The sequence below is a fragment of the Protopterus annectens genome, chromosome 10.part0 (genome assembly GCF_019279795.1).
Source record: "Protopterus annectens isolate FY-2018-M chromosome 10.part0, PAN1.0, whole genome shotgun sequence".
NCBI lineage: Eukaryota > Metazoa > Chordata > Ceratodontiformes > Protopteridae > Protopterus > Protopterus annectens.
In genome coordinates this window covers 1,078,972,573-1,078,994,894 of record NC_056744.1, presented here as the reverse complement: position 1 = coordinate 1,078,994,894, position 22,322 = coordinate 1,078,972,573, and the positions used below count along the sequence as shown (strand labels likewise).

Here is a 22,322-nt window from a genome sequence, read left to right as displayed (position 1 = left end):
CAGTGACCTAATCTGCATAGGCCACTCCCACAAGCTATCATAATTACAGGCAGCACTGAAAAACCTTGCTGCAATGAGGAGCATTGCTACAGTAATGAGCAGGAAGGGCTTTGCAACTTGCAAACTACTTGCATATTACGCAAAGGCATTATGATAGAGGTCCATAAATTTTGCCTACAGTTAATACGCTGTCTGTTCTGGATCAAGAACTGAATGAATCTTAGGCCATGTCATTATTGTTTTGGAATCAGTCTTGTTTTCAGGTAGAACTATAACTTCAAAAAATCGCATGCTTCTATTGTATGATGAGCCAGTTAATGCTTCATTTATCTACTACACAAATTATGTCTCCACTTTATATCTGCCATAATTTCGTATATCTTAAGGGGGAGTGCAATTGTAATTTTATCTTTGGCTGATACATCAATGAACATTTGGTTGAGACTGATTGACCAAACAATGCTTCAGCCAAAATGTAGTCTCATGAGGGTTTATTTCTGTGTGAGGTTTGGTGCATATGGAATTAAACTGAAATGCAGGAAGGATAACATCCACCTACATAATGCTACATACCTGTCAACTGTCCAGTTGTTCGCAGAATGTCCAGATTGTTGCCTAATATTTTTGGTCTGTTCCTCATAAAATTTGTCGTTTTCTTGCCAATGGTTACAGATTGAAGTAATTAATAATAACAGATATTTGAGTTTCAAATTTCACATCCTTCAGAAAATGGATGCTAATGCAAAACCTGTTGCTATATCAACTTTCTGTGTTTATTGGAGTAATATTTAAAATGTGCCCCTATTTTTGGGCATTTGTTCTGCCTGTTATTTTGCCTCTGTCCAGATTTCTTGCTCTAAGAGTTTGAGAGGTATGCTTAATGGTATGGAGAGTTTTGCATCCCCCCACCTCCACCTCTTAAAAACAGAGTCTAAATTTTGGTCAAAGTACCATTTGATATGCAATTCCTGACCAAACTCACTATCTCTCTCTCTCATGTATCATTTAACAAAGAAGTTACCAACATATTTTTCAAGGCTACTCAAATTCCAATTATTCCAAAAAAGTTTTCTGATCTTTACTTCAAGCCTAATTCTGTTTCATATTGAGATTATAAGTGGGGTTTGTATTTCAGGTATTAACTAACTTACACTGCCTTGGGGACATCACTTGATCAAGTAGTAAGGCAACAGTAATTTCTTAATTTTACACTGCAGACTTGTGCTTCCTAAATTTTAGTGCAACAAGTCAAGTGGTTACTGCTGTTTGCTATTTTGCAGCTTGATCAATATTTAGTTACATTCGATGATGTTATATACAAATAGCTAACTGGATATTAAGTTTTTAATATTCAACAGAAAAAAAAGAATCACCAATTCTGTACATACTGCAAACAGGTACACATTCATATGCATCAGTAATGATTTGCTGAATTATTTGTTGATCAATAGTTGTATGTCTTTGTCCTCCGGGTGTTTGATCCTTTTTCTCCAGAGAGGTCTGCCAAGAGACATCCACATGCCTTTATACCATTTGCTGCAGGAGGAAGGTAAGTTGACTTAAAATTCAGCACATAATTAAAAATCTATTGTTTTCCATCTTTACACAACACACACGCACACAGACACACACACACACACACACACACACACACACACACACACACACACACACACATACACACACACACACACACACACACACACACACACACACACACACACACACACACACACACACACACACACACACACAGATGTGCCATGGAAATGAATAGCAGTACCTCAGAACATTACATTATGCTTATTATGTATCAATGAAATCAGCATTTCAGTTTCATGAAACTGTTACTTTTTTCTGTAGATTTTTTGCCAGATTTGATTATGCATCTGTTTTAGTGTGATGTTAAAGGAAGACATCCAATAAATAGAGTATTTTTTTGTTTTTGTTGACTTGATACCCATCAAGCCTGTGCTCCATTCTAAGAGATAATCCATAGCTGAAAACTGTTTAGAAAATGAATAAGTCCAGTTCATGGGAACAGATTTTTACTGTATGTCATATATGAATGTGAACTAAAATCAAGTAAAAACCTTAAAGGAGTACCGCACCCACAGACTCAAAAAACATGTTTAAAACATCATGGCATGATGTTTCCTACACTTTAACAGCACTCTCGGGTTATTTACAGGATTTTAAATATTTTTATATGTAATTACAGACTCTGACCACCTGGAGTACAGCATATTGACGTGGTTTGGATAAATCAGGTTGCCACTCAGTATCCCACAAGTCATTGTTTTGCTCAGAAATGTTACATCATGCAAGCCTGCATTTGCCTAAAGCTCTTGTCATTTCATAGATGTTGCATGCATACAAAGTTCTGAGTAAAATAGAACAGTTAAAGTAACATTCCTTGCTGTTGAATGACTACTTAAAACTGAAACAGTGCAAATGTCACAGAACACACACAAAGTGCTGTTTAGTGCTGCCTTTTTTCTAATTTAGTTTAAATGGCACTAATTTGTGAGACAATGAATTCCACTTCTTTTACTTCAACCCTCCCCCGCAACACCTAGCTTCCCTGGCTGTCAAAGTCCTGAAGGTAATTTGACTTGGTAATTTCATTGACTGGCAGATCTCAGCTCAGTTTTAGCAAAATTTTTACAACTATAGGTCATCTGAGTTGAAGCATTTAAATCAAATGTGATGTCTGGAAAAAAAATATGATGATGTGAATTTCCAGTTTTTTTGGGGGGGGGGGGCTTTGCCACCTCTTCTCCCTAAATATAGTTCTGAAATGGCTGCATCTTGGGGGGAAGGGAGATAGCGAAACTAAGGGATGTTGCATAGGAGACTGAGAAATTTGATTTATTGCAGGATTTAGCAGAATAGAACCGAGCAAATGACTCTCAAGCCTTGCACCTTCTAAGGCACTATAAGAAGATGTGCTACAGATAATACATTATAGCAAGACAGGACAAGTTTTACAGCATATTGTATTGCAGCAGAATATTGTCTTTTAACATAAGTTGACCTACATAAGAGTATTTAAATTTCAGAAACCTCAGTTAATGGGATTAGTGTTAAGTATGATCAGACAAACTAAGCATACATTCCGTGTAGCTGTCAAAAGTAAATGTCAACAAATTAAAGCTAGACCTAAGCCATGCAATCCTATAAACTGTATGCATTTGTCTTATACTTGTAACAGGACTATTCCTTGAACCTTTAAATAATATCCTATCCATCACTCTTAACTCACAGCACTGCTCTGTTATCAGGTGGGTGCTCAATGCGCAGAGTCAGCATGTCTATCCCATGTGCACATGAGCTATCATCAACTGCTCCAGTTTCTTTTATATCTCAAGAACATGTTGTAGGTGAATTGGTATTCCTCCAAATAACCCATAGCTGAGAGTGCTGTGTAAGAGTGAGCATGTGTTTGTGTATCCTGCAGTAGTTGGTATCCCATTCAGCATAATTAATTCACCATTAGCCCGGTGAGTACTGGAATATGCTGTGGCTCTCCTGAACCCCTCATTTAAATTAAATGGGTAATCAGAGAATGAATGAGTGACTGTCTGCTGCTGATCACTAAAACTTCAGAAATTATTCACTGCTGTCCACATTGTGAAGACAGAATTTTGTGTCGGACATGGGAAAGGCCATAGTTTGGCAGAATTGTTTTTGGGGAGAAAGAACTTCAGGCCTGAAAATACTACGTATTTGTGAGTAAGGTTTTCATTATTTTTTAATGTTGTGGTCTAAAACTGACATTAGAATGATTCTCTTTATTAAGATTTAAGGTTCAGATTCTCGTTTATGTTTGAAACTAGGAGCACAGCCTATGGGCAATTGTTGATTTATAGGTGATTTTCCAAATGAAATTTCTTCAAATCTTCGTGAGCATTTGGCATTTTTGAGATACAGATCTTTACACACAAGCACCATAACTGGCAAAAACATACAGTGACACCAACTTAGCATTTTTAAAGGAGGTCAATTTTTATGGAATCAGAGTTTTATGTGCCACTGTTTGGCAGAGTGTTTAAATACTGGCATATTTGTTTTCCTAATCCAGTTTTGCAAAATGTTATGCCTTGTCAGTCCAGAAACCACTTTCAGGGAGGCCTTCTATACAAGTAAAATTCATAGAGGTTGCCACTTTTAAAGTTGCCAAAAGCTAAACATTTCTAATGTGTGCCATTGACAAGAGGAAGATATAACATTGATATAAGTGGTTATAGGTTATTCAGGAAAAGCAGACAGATACAAACAGGGGCATATCAGCATTCTTCATAAAGGAAGGGTTAAATGCAAGTGTGCTTAGAGCATTAGCCACTAGATACATCAGGGAAGGAGGATGACAGACCGAAGAGAATAATAGATTGGGCTAGGAGGAAGAGGTCAGTAACAGCTGGGGATCAGACTCTGCTAAGAGATGACCAGGGGATTCTGATCTCCTTATTGACAAAGGCAGCAGAAGGTAATGGGGGTCTAAAATGATGAGGGGATTATGTTAGAATGGACAGAATTCTAGTTGTGGTCCTGGCCAGTGTCAAACGAAGGATGTCTGGCTGAAGGTGCCATTAGGCAGCAGTAGTCAGTGGCTATGGGTAAGGATTTGAAGAGGCAAAATGAGAAAGAGAAGGGCAGTGAGATTATATAAGAAAGTGGGGCTGCTGATTAGGTCAAGGAAAGGGTAAATTGAGTGGACAGAATGTTGAAAAGGGAAGAGGAGGAGGTACCACACTACAAGGAAATAAGCAAAAGGAAAACAAAAGAGGTTATATGGCAAATGTGCAAGTCAAACGAGAGTTGGCAGGTGTCGTGAAGTAGAACAAAGGCTGGTAAGGTATATAGCAGAAATGTGGATGGACAAAATATATGGTAGGCATAACAAAAATAGGGTAAAGATCATGGAAAATAGTAAAAGCAAGGGGAAAACCAAAGTATTAATTACTTCCAAAGAAAAGAGATGGGAGGGGGCCATGCTACAAGCAAGAGAAGGCAGAGTGGGACAAGACATTGACAGACCCCAGTACAGAGAGGTAATGGAGATAAAACTGGTTGCCATGAGGGAGAATAAGGCACAAAGCAAAGGTGGGCTGCCTCACAAGTTCCACAGGAATCAAGTTAAAGTGTTGGCAGATTGCCTGATGAGGGTATTCAACTAATCACCTAACATTGCTGTAGTTCCTTAGGACTAGATGATGGCAATTGGTAGCACCTTTTTAGAAAAGGTGACCAGGGAGAGTCTTGAATACTTTAGTCCTATCTGCCTGACAACAGTGGCAAAGAAAGTCATGGGAACAAGTCTGAATGCTTGCTTTTGATATGTTTGGGCAGACAAGATAGGATCAGCCTTATTATTAACATTAGAGAAATAGGGGCAATAGTGGAGGATATGGGAAGAGCCTTAAAAAGGATTTAGAATATCTGACCAAATGAATAATATGGTAGCATTTGAGATTCATTGCAGACAGATTCAAAGTACTGCAGCTGGGCCACAGGATGATGGGAAGTATCAGAAAGAGGGAGTGGAACAGATATCAGAGCGGAGTAGTGGAACCGATATCAGACAGAGGGAGTGGGACAGATATCAGAGAGGAGTAGTGGAACCGATATCAGACAGAGGGAGTGGAGTAGATATCAGATAGACGGAGTGGAACCGATATCAGACAGAGGAAGTAGAATTGATATCAGACAGAGGGAGTGGAACTAACATCAGATGGAGGGAGTGGAACTGACATCAGACAGAGAGAGTGGAACCAACATCAGACAGAAGGAATGGAACTGCTGTCACACAGAAGGATTAGAAGCTATATCAGAAGAATCAGAACCAGTATCAGACAAAGAGACTGGAACCAATATCAGATAGAGGGAATGGAACTGACATAAGAGAGATGGAGTGGAATCAACATTAGACCGAGGAAGTGGATTCAATATCAGACAGAAGGAATAGATCCAATATGAATCAGAGGGAGTGGAACTGCTGTCAGACAGAGAGATTGGAGCTGATATCAGACAGAAGGACTGGAACTGACATCAGCCAGCAGCGGTGGAACTGACATCAGACAGTAAAAGTGGAACTCACATCCGACAGAGAGACTGTAACTGACATCAGACAGAGGGAGTGTAACTGACATCAGACAGAGGGACTGGAACTGACATCAGACAGAGAAAGTGTAACTGACATCAGACAGAGAGAGTGTAACTGATATCAGACAGAGGGAGTGGAACTTATGGCAGTACAGTAGGAAAAGATCTGGAATCAATCATACCTGCATTGCAGCACCAGCAGCTGAGTGAGAGAACAGTGGCAGACATAGCAAACAGAATGATTAGTTGTATCCTTAGTGGAGAAACAGATAATGTCCTACTCTGCTAGACCTTTCAGGCAACACATTAAATACTGCGTGTAGCGCTAGAAACCATACAAGAAGAAGGCATCTGGCTACCGAAAGGAGGCCAGAGGAAGGATGCTGGCAGGTTTTGTGTACTGGAGGGACAAGAAAATGACCAGAGATTTGAGGAGCTGGCATTTTTCTCTTCAAAGAGAAGTAGGGTATGCATTGTATGAGTGCAAGATCAGCTCATATTGTGAAACTTCTGTTTTGACTGAGGAGTTGGAGGTTCTTCCACCGGAGACTGATATGAATTATGAATACTCTGAGGGACTACAAAATTCAGGGAGGTTATGGAAATAATGAGAGAGTAATGAAAACAATATTAGCTTGGACAGAGTACACCTGTCTTCTAGTGATAGAAAACCTTGGGCATGAGAATATGGAGCTTTAACTCATCCACACTTTGTGAAGGGTGAAATTTTTATTTGGAAGCATCTAGTTCTGGTTTCTTTGTACCCCAGAAAGGAAGATCGCCTTCAGGGTGCTGCTCCTGATTTTCATTCTATTCAAAATAAACATCCCAAAGCAGATTTATTTGTTGTATATGCTGTCTAGCATAAATTCAGTATGACGTTTCTTCTCTTCCTACTTGCAAATAATCTTGTACTCTTCATAGATTCTTAGGTTCATAGGTGTGTACCAGGCTAATGGCCCTGGAGCCTTTACAAGCATAGCCCATAGAAGTACACTGGAATCGTACCTGCCAACGTTAGTTCTCTGTGCCTCTATCAAGCAGAGCCACTGCAGTGATCCCTGGGGTGAACTTTCTGTTTCCCATCCACTCATCAAGATTTCTCTTGAAGAGGGCCAGTGAGGTGTTCTGCTTGACATGTATGGGAAGTCTATTCCAGAGCATGGGCAGTCTCTGGGTTATAAACCTGTCACTCCAGCATGTTCTGTCGATTGTGGTAATGAGGGTGAAATCTCTGGAGCATGTGGTGCGGATGGATTTGGATTTCTTTAGATGTAGCATTTCTAACTGAGCTGGGTCAGACATGGCTTTGTAAGTTAAGAGATCGCCTCTTAATGGACGATATGAGACAGAAAATAGCTGGAGTGTTTTGAGTCTGTCCATGTAGGACATGTGTTTAAGGCCTAGGATCCTGGGCCTTTCCAGCTGTACTTTTTTGGCCTTTCCAGCTGTTGCATGTGTCTAGTGAGGTACATGCCAAATGGGGCATTATACTCGATGATTGGCCTAATGAGGGAAGAGTAGAGAGAGATGATGACCTCTTTCTTCCTGGATGCAAAACCCTTGGTAATGAGATGTGCCACATAGAAGGACTTTCTGACCACAGTGGCAATGTGGTGGTCGAAGGAGAGGTTGCTGTCAATCTGTGTCCCCGGATCTCTTATAATGTCTTCGGTGTTCAGTGAGCGTCCATCGATGTGGTAATTAGTGGGAACTGAGTTTTTTCCAAAGGGGATGATGACGCATTTTTTGGCATTAAGCTTAAGGCCATGGTTTTGACACCAGTCATTGGTCTCAGTGAGGCCTTTCTGTAGGATGTCTACATCAATTGGGGAGTTAATAATGGCTCCCAGCTTGCAGTCGTCTGCGAACTTTGTCAGCCAGAGTCCCTCCAGGACTGATCCCTGTGGGACTCCACTCATGACTGGTCGGCAGTCTGACTTGGAGTCCGCTACTTTCATACTGTGGGTTCTATCTATGAGCCAGTTCGCAACCCACCTAGTGATATAGGGGTTGATGCCTAGTTTGGTGAGTTTATCAATAACTCCTGAGTGGGGAATGGTATCAAAGGCCTTGTCCAGATCGAGGTAGGCTGTATGAACTGCCTTGCCCTCATCCACAGCTCTGGTGACTGACTCAAAGAAGTCAACCAGGTTAAGCAGGCATGATCTACCTTTCATAAAACCAAATTGCATGGGATCTCTAGTTTGGATATTCCCTATATTTTTGTTAATTAGGTCCATGATGATGCGCTCCATAGCCTTACATATCAGACTCGTCAAGCTAATGGAGCGATAATTCCCAGGGTCTGTAATCTGTAGTCACCCCCCCTTAATGGAGAGAGATGACTGTAGCAGTGTGCCATTTGGTAGGGACAAAGCCTGAGGTGAGGCTGTGATCGAACAGGACACACGGATGTAGTGCCAATTGACTTTGTAGTTCATGTAGAACACATCCAGGGATATTGCTGGGTCCCATGGAAGATGTATTCTTGGCCTTGGACAATGCAGCTTTAACCGGTGCTGCAGCAATGCTGGGTGCCTGGCATTCCTCCGGTATTGTGATTGGTCCTTTAGGGGGGAGAGAGGGGTAAAGTTGACACTGAATCTGTCAGCCAGTATGTTGGCAATATCTGCTGACTCAGTATAGGAGGTACCATTGTGCAGTAACTCAGAGCAAACCTGGGTATTGCCGTGAAGATTCTTGATATAACTGTAGGAGGCTTTGTGGCTGTTTTTAGTGTCTGCCACAATTCTGCCTTCATACCTGGCTTTAGAGGTTTTGATGAGGGATTTCAACTTTTTGTTGAGGCTAATAAGGGAGTTTTTCCAGTCTTGGGACCCTGAAATGTTTTAGCAAAAGGACTTATTGTTCTTTAACTTTGTTACTTAAGTTTTTTAAACATTCTACCATGCATGATGTAATTCTTGCTTCTTTGGTGTCTCAGACCCTGTAGAAGATAACTCTCCTGCCCAAGTTCTCATTCCAGAAAGCTTCAAATAAATGCTTTCTCACAGTCACAACATGGTGTAATTTTGAAACCAACGATCCTACTGCTGTAACTGCATCTTTGGGAATCTGTGTGTACAAAACAGTCTGTCTCTTCATATATACTGTTTGTATGAGGGTATATACAGTGAGTATACTCTCTGTATGAGGCATTCGGACAAATACATGTGGTATTAAGGAACTGTTTGCACTATTTTTTAACTAAGGCAGCCAAAAGGATCTCCAGCATCTGGGAAGGACCCTCCACAGCTTAAGGATTGTTATGCTTTGCCAATATTGTCCTTTATCCAACATGTGACAGGTTTCTGAAAAACACACTGGCTTTCTAACAATGGGTGATTTTGATGAACTATTAAGCCACTGTCATCTAAGGGAGTACTACTTTTGATTGTCTGCAACTTCACAAAACATCATAGAATGAAGTCTGCACAGTAAGTATTTATGTGGTCAGTACTTGGCTGTGTGGGAACTTGTTTTACTGCAGAACTGATTTTTTTTTTTTTTTAGAATAAGGAAACAAGGAGTTTTATTTTTGTTCAACACATTTTCCCTCTGAGTCTCTGCATCCTCAGAAATAGTATACATAGAGATTGGGGGTGTGGATCTGAGCTTCGGCTTTCGAAGTTGGAGGAATGCTTTCTCTCCTGAAAGAACAGTGGTCTGTAGTTAAAGGCATTATTAGGAGTTTTAGTTACAATTATCTTAACTAAACAAGCTATGATTAATCATTGTAAATTTATTACATAATAGATATTCCTTTTGAAACTCAAAAGCAATTGCCACCTCTCTTCCTCACAACAGTTCTAATTAAATAGGCCATTGTGATTTCAGAGTGGAAAACCACAACTTGGGTTGAATGCTTTCAGGCTTCTAACAAACTGTAATAACTTCACCATACCTCTTAACTGTATAGATTTTTGCAGAATGTCCAGATTTTTGCCTCATATTTTTTGTTAGTTTTTCTTAAAATTGTGGTTTTCTGGCAAATTAGTGTCAAATCGTTAAAGACTGAAGTTAGAAAATAATGAGAGACATTTGAGTTTCAGACTTCATACCCCTCAGAAAATTCATGGTAATGCAAAACCTGTTATTCTGTCAACTTTCTAAGTTTGTAAGAGCAATATTTAAAAACGTTCCCTATTTTTGGCCCTTTATCCCACTTTTATTAATGCTTTTGTCCAGATTTCTTGCTCTAAGAGTTTGAGAGGTATGAACCTCACAGGGGATATTATCAAGTTTAAGCACCTAGTTGATGTAATCTATCCTTTTCCATCTAGCTTTTAGATAAAAGCACCTGCTAGTTTGTGCAGACTCAATCTTGACTTCAGAAAGGAGCCATGAGACTGGTGCATGTTGAGGAAGTAGGTTTAAGAGTCTTCTCAAGAGTTTTTCTAACTTTAACAAACTCAGAGGGTCCTGCCCATTTGAGAGTCTGAGTGCCTTAAGTATGTACAGGTTTAGATTAACACTTTGCAATTTTCCCCTACACCTGATACATTTCTGGATGTTATGTTAGATATTAATAAATATGTTCTTGTAGATGATGGTCCTGTGTAAATAAAGGAAATTTTGTGGATTTTCCTAGGAATAAATGCAGTTCTGCTACGAAGTACACTGTTATTTCACTAAGAGAGTTTTCACAAGTCTTACAGAGAACAAACCTATTGCTTAAATAGTTGAACAATTGGCTGTTGATGACCTCCCTTCAGAGGTATCTGAAGTAATATCCCTTTGGCCTTTTATAATTCTAGTCAGTCTTGTCTTTAATCTGGGAGAATGCATCTGTTGCATTAGTACAGGAAGTCTCTTTAATCATTGGCTCCTGGAGAAGCAGAGTTTTACTACAGGCCTGAGGATGGAGATCTGTTTTAATGGTTTTACCTGATGACAACTTCTAGTTTTATGGTCAAGAATAAACAAGCTGGATTACACAATGTCAGTAGTTTCAGATTTAACGTGACCTGCCAGAGTTCATTCTTCTGTCTCACTCTGGCATTGTTTAGTAAGCTTAATGAATCTCCCTTTCCATTATGAAAGCATGTTACCTATTTCTCCCCCAGGCCAGAGATGAGATCTGACAACATATTCCCTCATGGAAAGATGGGATGTTGACCTTAGAAATATCACGGTATAAGGCTTGTATATTCTTTTGGAGGTTTTCCCATCCTTTCCTTCCTCTCAGTGCAAGTCCTTTATGCGCTTCAGAATCTTAAATCCCATGTTTTACTAGAACCCTTTTGTGGTTGTGCAGTCCATGCTGCGGTATCTGAACAGGCAGAGAGAGAAACCAACATAAGTATCAAAGCCTTGTGAGGCTCAGCACATCATATGCCTATTGTATGGAAGAGAAATATTTAGGAGGCATTTTCGGTTGCTGCATGAAGTCAAGCATATCAGTTCTTATTCATATGTGTGACTAAGAAACTCAAGCAGCTGAGGTTGCTGAAGATGGACTGGAATAATACAGGCCTCCACTGATTTTGCTTCCTTTATTAAAATTAAATGAAGTGGCAATGAAGGATGCTCATCACTCCCACAGCCTCGGTGGCATTTGGGTTATCTGCCAAGGTAACCCATTACAGGCCAGCTTTCAAACCCTCAGACTCCCCTCTCTATATCTTCCTGTGGCAGCTGATTTGCTGAGCATATCCTGAGAGGAAAGCCTTCAGCTGTCACAGGAAGTGAGTGTTCAGTCTTTTTCTGCCATCCGAAGAATTTCCTCTGACTTTTTACAGGCTCCAGTGCCGATTTTCCAACTTACTTCACAGATAAGCACCATTTGGGGACACTTCTTTTCATTTAATTATTAGAATTATCATTCACTATCTTTAGGTTTATTTAAAATATATTTATTTTCATTTTTGTCAATGCTTACAGTAATTACAGTGGTAATTTCTGCTTGTGGCAGTGCTTATTTGGTTTCTATCTTTAACAAGTACTTGTTTTATTGTTACAGAGGAAACTTTCAGTATTTCTCTCCGACATGCAGTGTGTGTGTATGTGTGCTGTTAGATACTAGGGGTTGTCTCATGCAGTCATTACTATAATTACATTACTTTATTTTCATCTTTTGACATGAAAATATTGCAGTACATGGAATTTTTCAGCATTTATACATCATTTATTTTACATCAAGTGATGATATTTGAATGTAGTGTGGATATTTTACTCTGACAATAAAATCTAGTTTAAATGGCTATTAAATGTTATTTTATGGCAGTTTAATATGGGTTACTTATGGAGCTAATTTTTAACACTGGTTTGGCACATTGGTTGCTTTGTTGTTTGGATTTTGTGTACTAGTAATTCTTTGCCTTCTGAACACATTCCAAACTGTTTTTGTGATAATACAGTATGGCAGAGTTTAGATGTACGGGGACAAACTTATTACTAGAAACTTTAAGAGTTTATTTTGATGCCTTATGCAGTACTGTCAGGTTATTATTCTGCCTTATGTTGTTTCCTCTGATTTGATGGATCCTAACTCTGTGGTACTCCCCCATCAAATCCCGTTGCAACTAAAAAAAGAATAAAAAAATAAGAACAAAACAAAAGAATGCCTCAGCCTATGGTTAGTGATTCTTTCTCATTCCATGCTTACTACCTTTTTCCACACCTCCCTCTAGTGTAGCTTTGATTGCCATTATGGAGCAGGGGTTAGACACATCCTCTGGGTGGCACAGGTATGGAAAAGTCAAACCCTTTAGGTGCAGGAGTAGTCCTGGGTAAGAGATTCCTTGCCAGACATAATACTCTGCCTAGATATTTTATCTAGTAGTGAAGTTCAGAAGAAAAGGAAGCAGAAACTCCACCATACATCATTTTAAGTACTATATTATTTTTTATATATTTTTGATGTAAAATAGTTCCTCTGTCTAATGTTTCAAACTTTCTGTAGTATATGCTAATGGTGTTGGAGGACGCATTTTACATAAAAAAATATAAAAAAATATAGTACTTAAAAAAATAAATAAGTAAAACAACGATTTGACAGAGTCCATATTCTCTCTCTCTCTCTCTCTCTCTCTCTCTCTCTCTCTGTCTCTCTCTCTCTCTCTGTCTCTCTCATACACAGTCTGTTCTGCTTTCACACACACACATACATATACATGCATAGTCTCCTCTGGTTTCATACTCGCATTCACTCACACAAGCATAACTTTCAACCTCTTAGCACAAAAAGTTGGACAAAGCCAAAAATTGTTGTGGACAAAGCCCCAAAGAATAGGGACAAATTTTAAATATTGCTCTTATAAACTTAGAAAGCAATTAGAATAAAAGGTCTTGTATTACAGTGCATTATCTGAAAGATATAAAGCCTGAAACTCAAATCCATCCATCCATCCTCAACCACTTTTTTCCCATTTTGCACATGGGGTTGGGGTGTCACTTCATAGGATCATAGGAAGTTACTAGGCTATTGGCCCTGAGGCCCTTATAAGCCTAGCCAAGAGTTTAGCCCATGTATAGACAAATCAGCACCCGATGCCCCTGTCCAGCAATCCCAGGGATATATTTTCTATTTCCCATCCAGTTATCCAGGTTGCGCTTAAAAAGGGGTAAAGAGGTACTCTGCTTGACGTGGTGAGGGAGTCTATTCCACAGATGGGGGAGTCTCTGGGACACAAATCTGTCCCGCCAACAAGTCCTAGTGATGTCACAGACCAGGTTGAGGCTGCGTGTGTGGGTTACTTGAGTGGAGCCTCACTTGCAGATATGCAGCAGTCCCATCAAGGCGGGGTCTGAAATCACCTTGTATGCCAGACAGAGGTCACCTCTGAGGAGTCTGTATGAAACACAGTAGAGGGATAGGGCTTTTAGCCTATCTGTGTATGGTAGATTTTTGAGGCCCTGGATTCTCCTGGTGAGGAACCTCTATGGTCTCTCCAGCTGCTGCATGTGCTTTGCGAGGTACATGCTGAATGGGGAGTTGTACTCAATAATGAGCCTTATAAGGGAAGAATACAGGGATGTTGCAACCTCCTTGTCCCTGGATGAGATACCCTTACTTATGAGGTGGGCCATGTAGAAAGCTTTCAGTACAATGGAAGCAACATGGTGGTCAAAAGTCAGGTTGCTATCAATCTGGGTGTCCAAATTCCTCAAGACTGACCGCATGCTTAGGACATTGTTATTAATGTGATAATTTGTGGGGACATTACTCTCCCCAAAGGGGATGATGATGCATTTTCTTGTATTCAGCTTGAGGCCATGTTTCTGGCATCAGTCATTTGTTTGGGTGAGACCTTCTTGGAGGATGTCCACGTCACTAGGGGAATTGATGACCACGCCCAGCTTGCAGTCATCTGCAAACTTGGTTAGCCATAGCACACTGGTTTTGGCCTGCACCTCAGAAAAGTATTTTCCAAGTAACACAGGTCCCAAGACCGAACCCTGGGGTACGCCACTCGATGTGGGTCTACTGCTTGAGGTGGCTACCCCTACTTTGACTAGGTGGGGTTTATCAGTGAGACAGTTAACTACCCATCTAGTAACATATGGATTGATGCCTTGTTGAGAGAGTTTATCTACTATGCCTGAATGGGGAATAGTGTCGAAGGCTTTGGCCAAGTCAAGGTAAGTGGTGTGCACTGCATTCCCCTCGTCCATGGCTTTGGTGACTGACTCAAAAAAGTCGACTAAATTTAACAGACGTGACCTCCCCTTGATGAAGCCAAACTGTGTGGGATCGAGTGTTTGGAGGTTGCCAATGTCCTTGTTAATGCGCTCCATGATAATCTGTTCCATGGCCTTGCAGATCTGGCTAGTTAGGCTGATGGGTCTATAACTTCCCGGATCAATGGACACTCCACCTTTGTGTAAAGGGATGACAGTGGCTGTAGTCCACTTAGCTGGGACAAAGCTGGTACTCAGGCTTTGGTTGAATTGGGCGCCTAATGGTGCTGCAAGTTCCTGCCTGAGTTCATGTAGGATGCAGCCTGGGATGTTATCGGGTCCCATGGAGGCTGTATGTTTTGCTTTTGAGAGAGCAGTGATGACCTGATCCCTAGATATAAGGGGAAGGGGGCTGGTACTGGGAATGTCCTGATTGACTGATGGGGTGACAGAGGGGTGAAATTTTCGCTGAATCTGTCAGCCAGCAAGTTTGCTATATCTACGGCATTTCTGTATGTGATGTCCTTGACCACCAATTCTGAACAGATCTGGGTGCTACCTTTGAGATTACGGATGTATGTGAAGAAGGCCTTATGACTGTCTCTAGTAGATGTGGCCAATTTGGACTCAAAGTTTGCTTTGGAGGATTTCACTAGTGCTCTTATTTACTTGTTTAGGCTAAGGAGAGATTTCTTCCAGTTGGGCACCTGCTCCTTCTTGGTCCTGGACAGCAATTTTTTTCTTTTGTTTTAGAGTTTATTTATTGCAGATGTCCACCAGACAGGTTTACTGTTCCTTGTGTAGGATGATTTCGTCCTGTCAGGTATTCCTGATTCCATGCATCTATATAAATGTTAGTATAGTAATTTGGTATCATTTTGGATACTGGTGCCAGTTCCTAGAGAGGGGGAGGGAGCTGTGAAGATGTTTATACCATCCCTCAGGAGGCTGTAATCAGCTTTGGAGAAGTTTTTTGGTTGACCCTAACTAGAGGGGATCGGGAGAGATGATGAATACGAACATGACCCCTTTATGGTCGGATCTTACAAGGGAGGATGATACTGCAGGGATGCTGCAGTGGTTACTCATGTTGGTTAATACCAAGTCCAAGATCCAAGATATTATTACTTCTTGTGAGGGTATCGACTATCTGTCCCAAAGCCTTTGCATTGACAAATTCGAGGAATCTGTGTTCTGGCATAAGTAGTTCTTCCAGTCTGTGTTTGGGTAGTTAAAGTCACCTAGGGTCAGGGTAAAGGGTTGAATCTTGATAGATTTGAAGAGGTCTAGATAGGCAGTTTGGACATCTTGAGTCAGATTTGGGGGCCGGTATCTAGCTATGATTTTTATAGGGGTCTTGTCAATGGTTAACCGCACCTGGAGTGTCTCCTGTGCGTCATACTGTTTGACCAGCCTGGAGGTGTGTATGTCTTTAAATTATATATTGAAACTCCACCTCCTTTGGCTTTACTACCCACAGTTTGGGGTCTGAATGTATGATAGGATGAGTAACCAGGTATGGCTGGGGTACTCTCAGCAACTTTGAACCAGGTTTCTGTGACTGTGTAGATGTCAGCATTTTCCAGGGTTAAGAATGCTTGCAATGAGTGTAGTTTCATGTTTAGACTCTAAGTGTTAAGCAGCATGACCTTTAATTTCATATTGGGCTAAGGTTTACACTTCCACGTGCCTAGCCCTGCTATGGTGGTTCATCTGTACCACCCTCTCATACACACACTCACACCTACAGCCAATTTAGAGTGTCTAATTCACCTACTGCATGTCTTTGGAATGTGGGAGAAAACTGGAACACCCAGAGGAAACCCACAAGACCACAGAGAAGACATGCAGACTCCGCACAGAAGGCTCCCCAGTCAATAATTGAACCAGAGAACCTCTTGCTGTGAGGCAACAATGCTAACTGCTGCACCACTGCAGCCACCCCACTCAACTTGAGCTAACCTTGAGCTGCCTAACAGTTTGAGCATGTGGAAAGTGCCCTGAAGCTTTGGAAGCTACTGTTTTTTATATCTTTCACAGGGTATAGCCTGTATAGGTTAAGCTACTGCAGCTGTGATCATTTAAACATCTTCTGTTATAGTAAGTTTACTTTCATAACTATACTTTTCTTCTGTTGTATTAAAAAGGTGTGCTTACTCACATAGTCGGAACTTCTCTGATGATTTAAAAGCCGAAATTTTGTATGTACCTTTACATTTTGGATTAGTGTTTAAGCCTTCTGTTATATAGATTCTCAGAGTGGGATGACAGAGGCAAATTAATGCTTGGGTATCCATGATGTTTCATATACCTAACTTCTCCTTAAACAAGGTGTCATACTTCAAGGGGCAGAACAAATAAAAATCCTAGCCATACAAAAGTCAGGGATCCAAAACAATGGCAGGAGGCTAAATCTTAGAAATTAAACAAGAGGGGTTCCTTTCTGGAAAATGATCAACACCTGCAAATGAATGACTATGCCGAGTCACAGAACACCCCAACCCCTCCCCTCCCTTCCTATTCTTCCTCTTTCCACCAAGCTTTCTGTCAACCCTACAGCCTGGCCACAAATAGTCTAAGACAAATGGTTTCTGAAAATAATTTGTAGAGAAATACACTTGGCAGTGGATAGAAAAGCCTCACCCTTTCAGGGGTATCCCCCCACACCCACCAGACCAAAAAAGGCATTTTCCCCAAGTGCTCCATCACATGGTAGAAGCAGGGGTCATAGAACTAATGCCTGAAATACACAATGAGAAAGGATTTTACTCCAGAATCTTTTTGAGACCTGTCCTCGATTTGTCCTTTCAGAACACCTTTGTAAAAGTTCCAAAATTCAAAATGCTCACCTTGCAGTTGGTCCTATTATTGGTTTCAGACCACTGTTTCACGGTCACTCTAGAGCTCAAAGACATTTATTATATTCCTATTGTTTCATTTCAAGAACATTTTGAGATTTTACATGTCTGGCTTCCCTTATTAGTTTTCTGCATTACCATTTGGACTATCTATTGTATCTTAAGTGCTTACAAAGTGTCTGACCCCAGTGGTTGCCTGTTGCAGAACTGTAGGCATCCACATTTTTCCTTATTTAGACAGCTTGCTGATTTGTGCACATTATCTATCCAGGTGCTTGGAGTCCTTAGACAAGGTTGCATCCCTTCTTTCTCACATTGGCTTCAAAATGAACTTTTGAAAGTCCTTCCTTACACCCTCTTAATGAATTGTTTTTCTGGGCTGCTGGATAAACATGGTAGAAAGGATAGCCTTTCTACTAGAATACATTGTTCTTACTTATCAAGACATTTTCTTGGATTTCTCTCTTCTAGACCTGGCCTCAGCATGATGAGTTCCTCAAAATTCTTGACCTCATGGTGTTAATGATCCTCATGATACCGCTAACCAGATTACACATGAGAAAATTTTCATTGGTACTTAAAGAATTTTTGACCCAGCACCTTCATCCCTTGGATTTCTATGTACTGGTACTGTGATTTATGAAACAGGAACTGAAGTGGAGAAGGAATAAACTGCCTCTGAATCCAGGATTCCATTTCACTCTTCAGACCCCAGTTCACTTTGTCCAGACAGATTTTTTCTGATGTGTATGTGGGGATCAGTGTCCATGGGAGTTCAAGTGCAAGGGTTGTGGGGTCCTCAAGACACACCAAAGCACATAAACATATAAGAGATGTTAGTAGTGATTCATGCCCTAAAAGTTCTTCACCATTATGGACTTCAAGTCATTTTCTAGTAGTCACAGAGAACACTACTGTGATGTGGTACCTGAACAAGCAAGTGGGTACAAGGTCATACCCTCTTTGTTGTTTGGCAATGATGGCCTGGGAGCTGGCTCTACAGCATTCTTTGACTCTTTAGGCATCTTACATTCCATCAGAGCAAAACAGTGAGGCAGACAGACTAAGTAGATCCTGGACAGACCCTCATGAGTGAAAGCTTTAATTAGAGATCTTTCAAGACTTGATCCAGATGTAGGAATACCTCATGTAGATCTGTTCACCCCCTTTCAAAACAAACAACTGAAAAAAATTATGTTCAAGATATGCTTTCAACCATGCTTGAAAGACAGACATGCTATCATTACTGTGTTTGGGAATGTTTATGCATGCATTTCCACCCTTTCCAATGATTCCCAAGGTACTAGTAAAGATTCAGAAAGAATTACCAGAGATCACTGTGGTAATCCCCTTTTGGCCCAGGCAAAATTAGTTCTCCCTTTTAATGGAATTGGCCAAGGGCAATTACCACAAGCTTCCTCACAGACTGAATCTGCTCACACAGCATGAGGGCAAATGGTACACCCCAACTTTGAGCAATTGCAAGTGACAACCTGGATGATTGTATTTTTATATTTTTACAGCACTTATTTCATGAGGATGTGCAGCAGGTATTTAAGGTGGCAAGAAAATCTGTAACTAGAATATCTTACATTTACAAGTAAAATAGGTTTTTACAGGTGGTGCAGAGCCAATAACAGAGGTTCTGAAAGTATTTTGATCCCTCTGGTTTTGAAATATTTGTGTGAGCTACTTAGAGATGGCTTGTCATATGCCTCTATCAAAGTGCATGTTGCGGTACCATGGATCGCCCTCTTTTGTTTCTTTTTTTGGTTAACAGTTTATGAAAGGAGTCTTGTACATAAGATTCCCCTGAAAGTAAATTCCTCTTCCCTGGGATCACATTAGACTTGCTTATCAGACTGATTTACGATTAATTATTTGGAAGACAGTTTTACTCATTGCTGTGACATCTGCAAGGTTAGTCTCTGAGCTGCAAGCTCTCATGGTGGGCCAACCCTATCTGATTTTTCAGAAGGACAGAGTTGTGTTGCACACTAAGCCATCATTCATGCCTAAAGTTGTTTCTAAATTCACCTTGAATCAAGTCATCAGTCTCCTAATATTCTATGCTGATCCAGAAAAAATTCTACATACCTTGGATGTGTACTGACAGCTCAGGTACTGCACTGACAGAACAAAGCCCTTTAGGAACCCTAAACAGCTGTTCATCTGCTAGACAGGGCTAAGAAAGGTCAGTCTGTCTGTAAGCAAACTATTGCACAATGGTTGTCTTCTGCTGTTTTCTGTTATTCCCAACATGGTAAATCTCTTCCAGGCAAGGTTAAGACTCACTTGACTAGGGGCCTATCCTCTCCAGTGGCATATTTGAAAGGAATAGACTCATTCCAGAGGTAGCATCCTGGTCCTCCATTCATACTTTCACAAAGCACTACAAACTGTATTTATTTTCAAGATCCAAAGTGGGCTTTGCTAGGACCATTCTCCAGGGGTTCTTGGATCCTTATCTTTCCACCACCCAGGTAGTGTAAGCTTTGGAAATCTACCAAAAATGCCATTAGCAGTGGGAATGATGAACATAATACAGTTGCATAAGTTCTACTTATCTGTAACAGTAGATGTTTGAATTCCTCGCTGCCGCACTGGCAGCACCAACCTGCCATCTCCCAAACTGCATAGTTGAGGTGGATTTTAACCTCTTTGATTCATTTGTTATTGAATTTGTTTATTATATGGTATCATGACTGGCCGCAAATTTACTCTTGCTAGATGATTCTGGCTTCGGGTACTTTCCTCTCCTTTTTGTGGAAGTGAAAAAGCCTAAACACTGACTTCCTGTGACATCTGAGGGCTTCCTTGTCAAGATATGCTCAGCCAAACAGCTTTCACAGGAAGAGAAAGGGCAGTGAGTTTGAGCTTTTGAAAGCTAGCTAGTACTGGTTTACCCTGGCAGATAACCCAAAATGCCACTGAGACATTGAGGAATTTGACCACTATTACAGGCAAGTACAACTTGTACAACTGTACTTTCTCAAAATATTGTGAATGGATGTATACATATGCTTCTCTCGTTTTCTGCTACTCACATACCTTCTTGTGAAGTCTGGTACGGAAAAGTCTAGGTTTGGTCGTCACCCTTTTGGCTTAGTAAAATATGGATTCTAGTTATGAGGACATTAGCAAAAGGCAGTCACGCTTAATACAGGCTCTGTCCAGTTTCTCTCTCCCAGACAAGGAAACTGTATCACAGAGCCTGATTATCAGTAAATATGAAGTCTGACTACTGACAACAATAGATGCAAGCCATGTTTCATCTTGCCTATACTTCTCATATGTGACCTCAGCATTATTTACTTTACGTTCATTGAACTCACAGTGAACCATTTGCTATTAAAGCTGATCATTTATTTTTACTGATCTTCAGGAATGTCAGTGTCTCTTTAGCTGATGAATGAAAAAATCAAGACACTGTGAGAATGATTGTATGTATGTACATGTCCACTCTGTTTATACCCTCCCCCCTGTACTACAAGACTTTAGAGGACTGCAATAAGCTATAGGTGAAATTTGGACTTCATTTCAAAGTCCAAAATCAGGAAAGTATTTTACTTCTGCTGCACTTTTTTGTTGCCTGTTGATTTCTGCCATTGTTAGTGACGCTGTTGTGCTCATTTTATATATTTTCTTTACTGTAGATTGAGGTGCTGTGTTAGTACAGTTGCCTGACCGGATTCATTAAATTCTGTGTTGTTTCCCTTTGCTAAGTCTACTGTTTTCCCAAATTGTAACTATTATTGCCGTTTCTAGTGGTAGGTTTGTAAATATTTACAAAATGTCCATTCTGTTCACAAATACCCCCTTAGTACAAGACTTTAGACTGCAATAAGCTATAGGTAAAGTTTTGGACCTCATTTCAAAGTCAGAAATCAGGAAAGTATTTTACTTCTGCAGTTATTTGATTTCTGCCATAGTTAGTGGTATTGTTGTTTTCTTTACTGTATATTGAAGTGCTGTGTTAGTACAGCTGCCTGACTGGATATATTAAATTCTGTGTTGTTTCCCTTTGCTAAGTCTACTGTTTCTCAAAATGTAACTATTACTGCCCTTTTTAGTGGTATTTAAACCCTTCTGCTCATTTATGTCATTTCCTTTGCTGGCTGTTGAAGTTTGGTGTTCCTTTATTTGCCTGGCTGAATTAATTAAGTACCATGTTGTTCCCTGTGCTAAATCTATTGTTTTCACTCAATTTTTACTATTTATAACTTAGCCCTATTTAAAGTAAAATTCTGGTCAAGTCCATGGACATTCCAAGAGACAATAGTGATCTATCTGTGGAAGAGAATAGGTTCCTGCTTTTTTTTAGAAAGCTAGCATTTTTAAATGAAAACAAAAGCTATTTTTCATTGGTTTGTTTAAATTCTTAGCTTAGCTATATTGTTCTGATTGAGGCTTGTTGGTGGTGTCTTTGCTACTAGACTTCAAAGGGATGATCATGTGCTAGAATAAGCTAAAAGTTGCATTTTGACCTCATTTCAAAGCCAAAAAAAGTAGGAAAGTACTTTATTTGTTCTGCAATTATTGCAATTGTCATCTGTTGATTTCTGCAATTTTTCTTGTATTTAAGCAGTGTTGCTCATTTTATTTCATTTTCTTTGCTGGAAGTTGCAGTGCTTTGTACAGTTATCAGGCTGAATGTAACTACTGTGTTGTTTCCCTTTGATAAATCTAGCGTTTGCCCTCTAGTTTAACTATTTATGCAGATTTTGCTGGTAT

At 40.2% G+C, this 22,322-nt stretch overlaps 1 protein-coding gene across 1 annotated transcript in view; it reads left to right on the top strand.

Moving 5' to 3' along the window:
• The window catches only part of LOC122814241 (cytochrome P450 4B1-like), a 450,417-nt gene that overhangs the window by 411,909 nt on the left and 16,186 nt on the right, over window positions 1–22,322 (top strand). Inside the window, exon 8 of the mRNA XM_044086839.1 lies at window positions 1,452–1,549. Coding sequence (XP_043942774.1) covers window positions 1,452–1,549 — 98 coding nt within the window. The remainder of the gene's footprint in view (window positions 1–1,451; window positions 1,550–22,322) is intronic.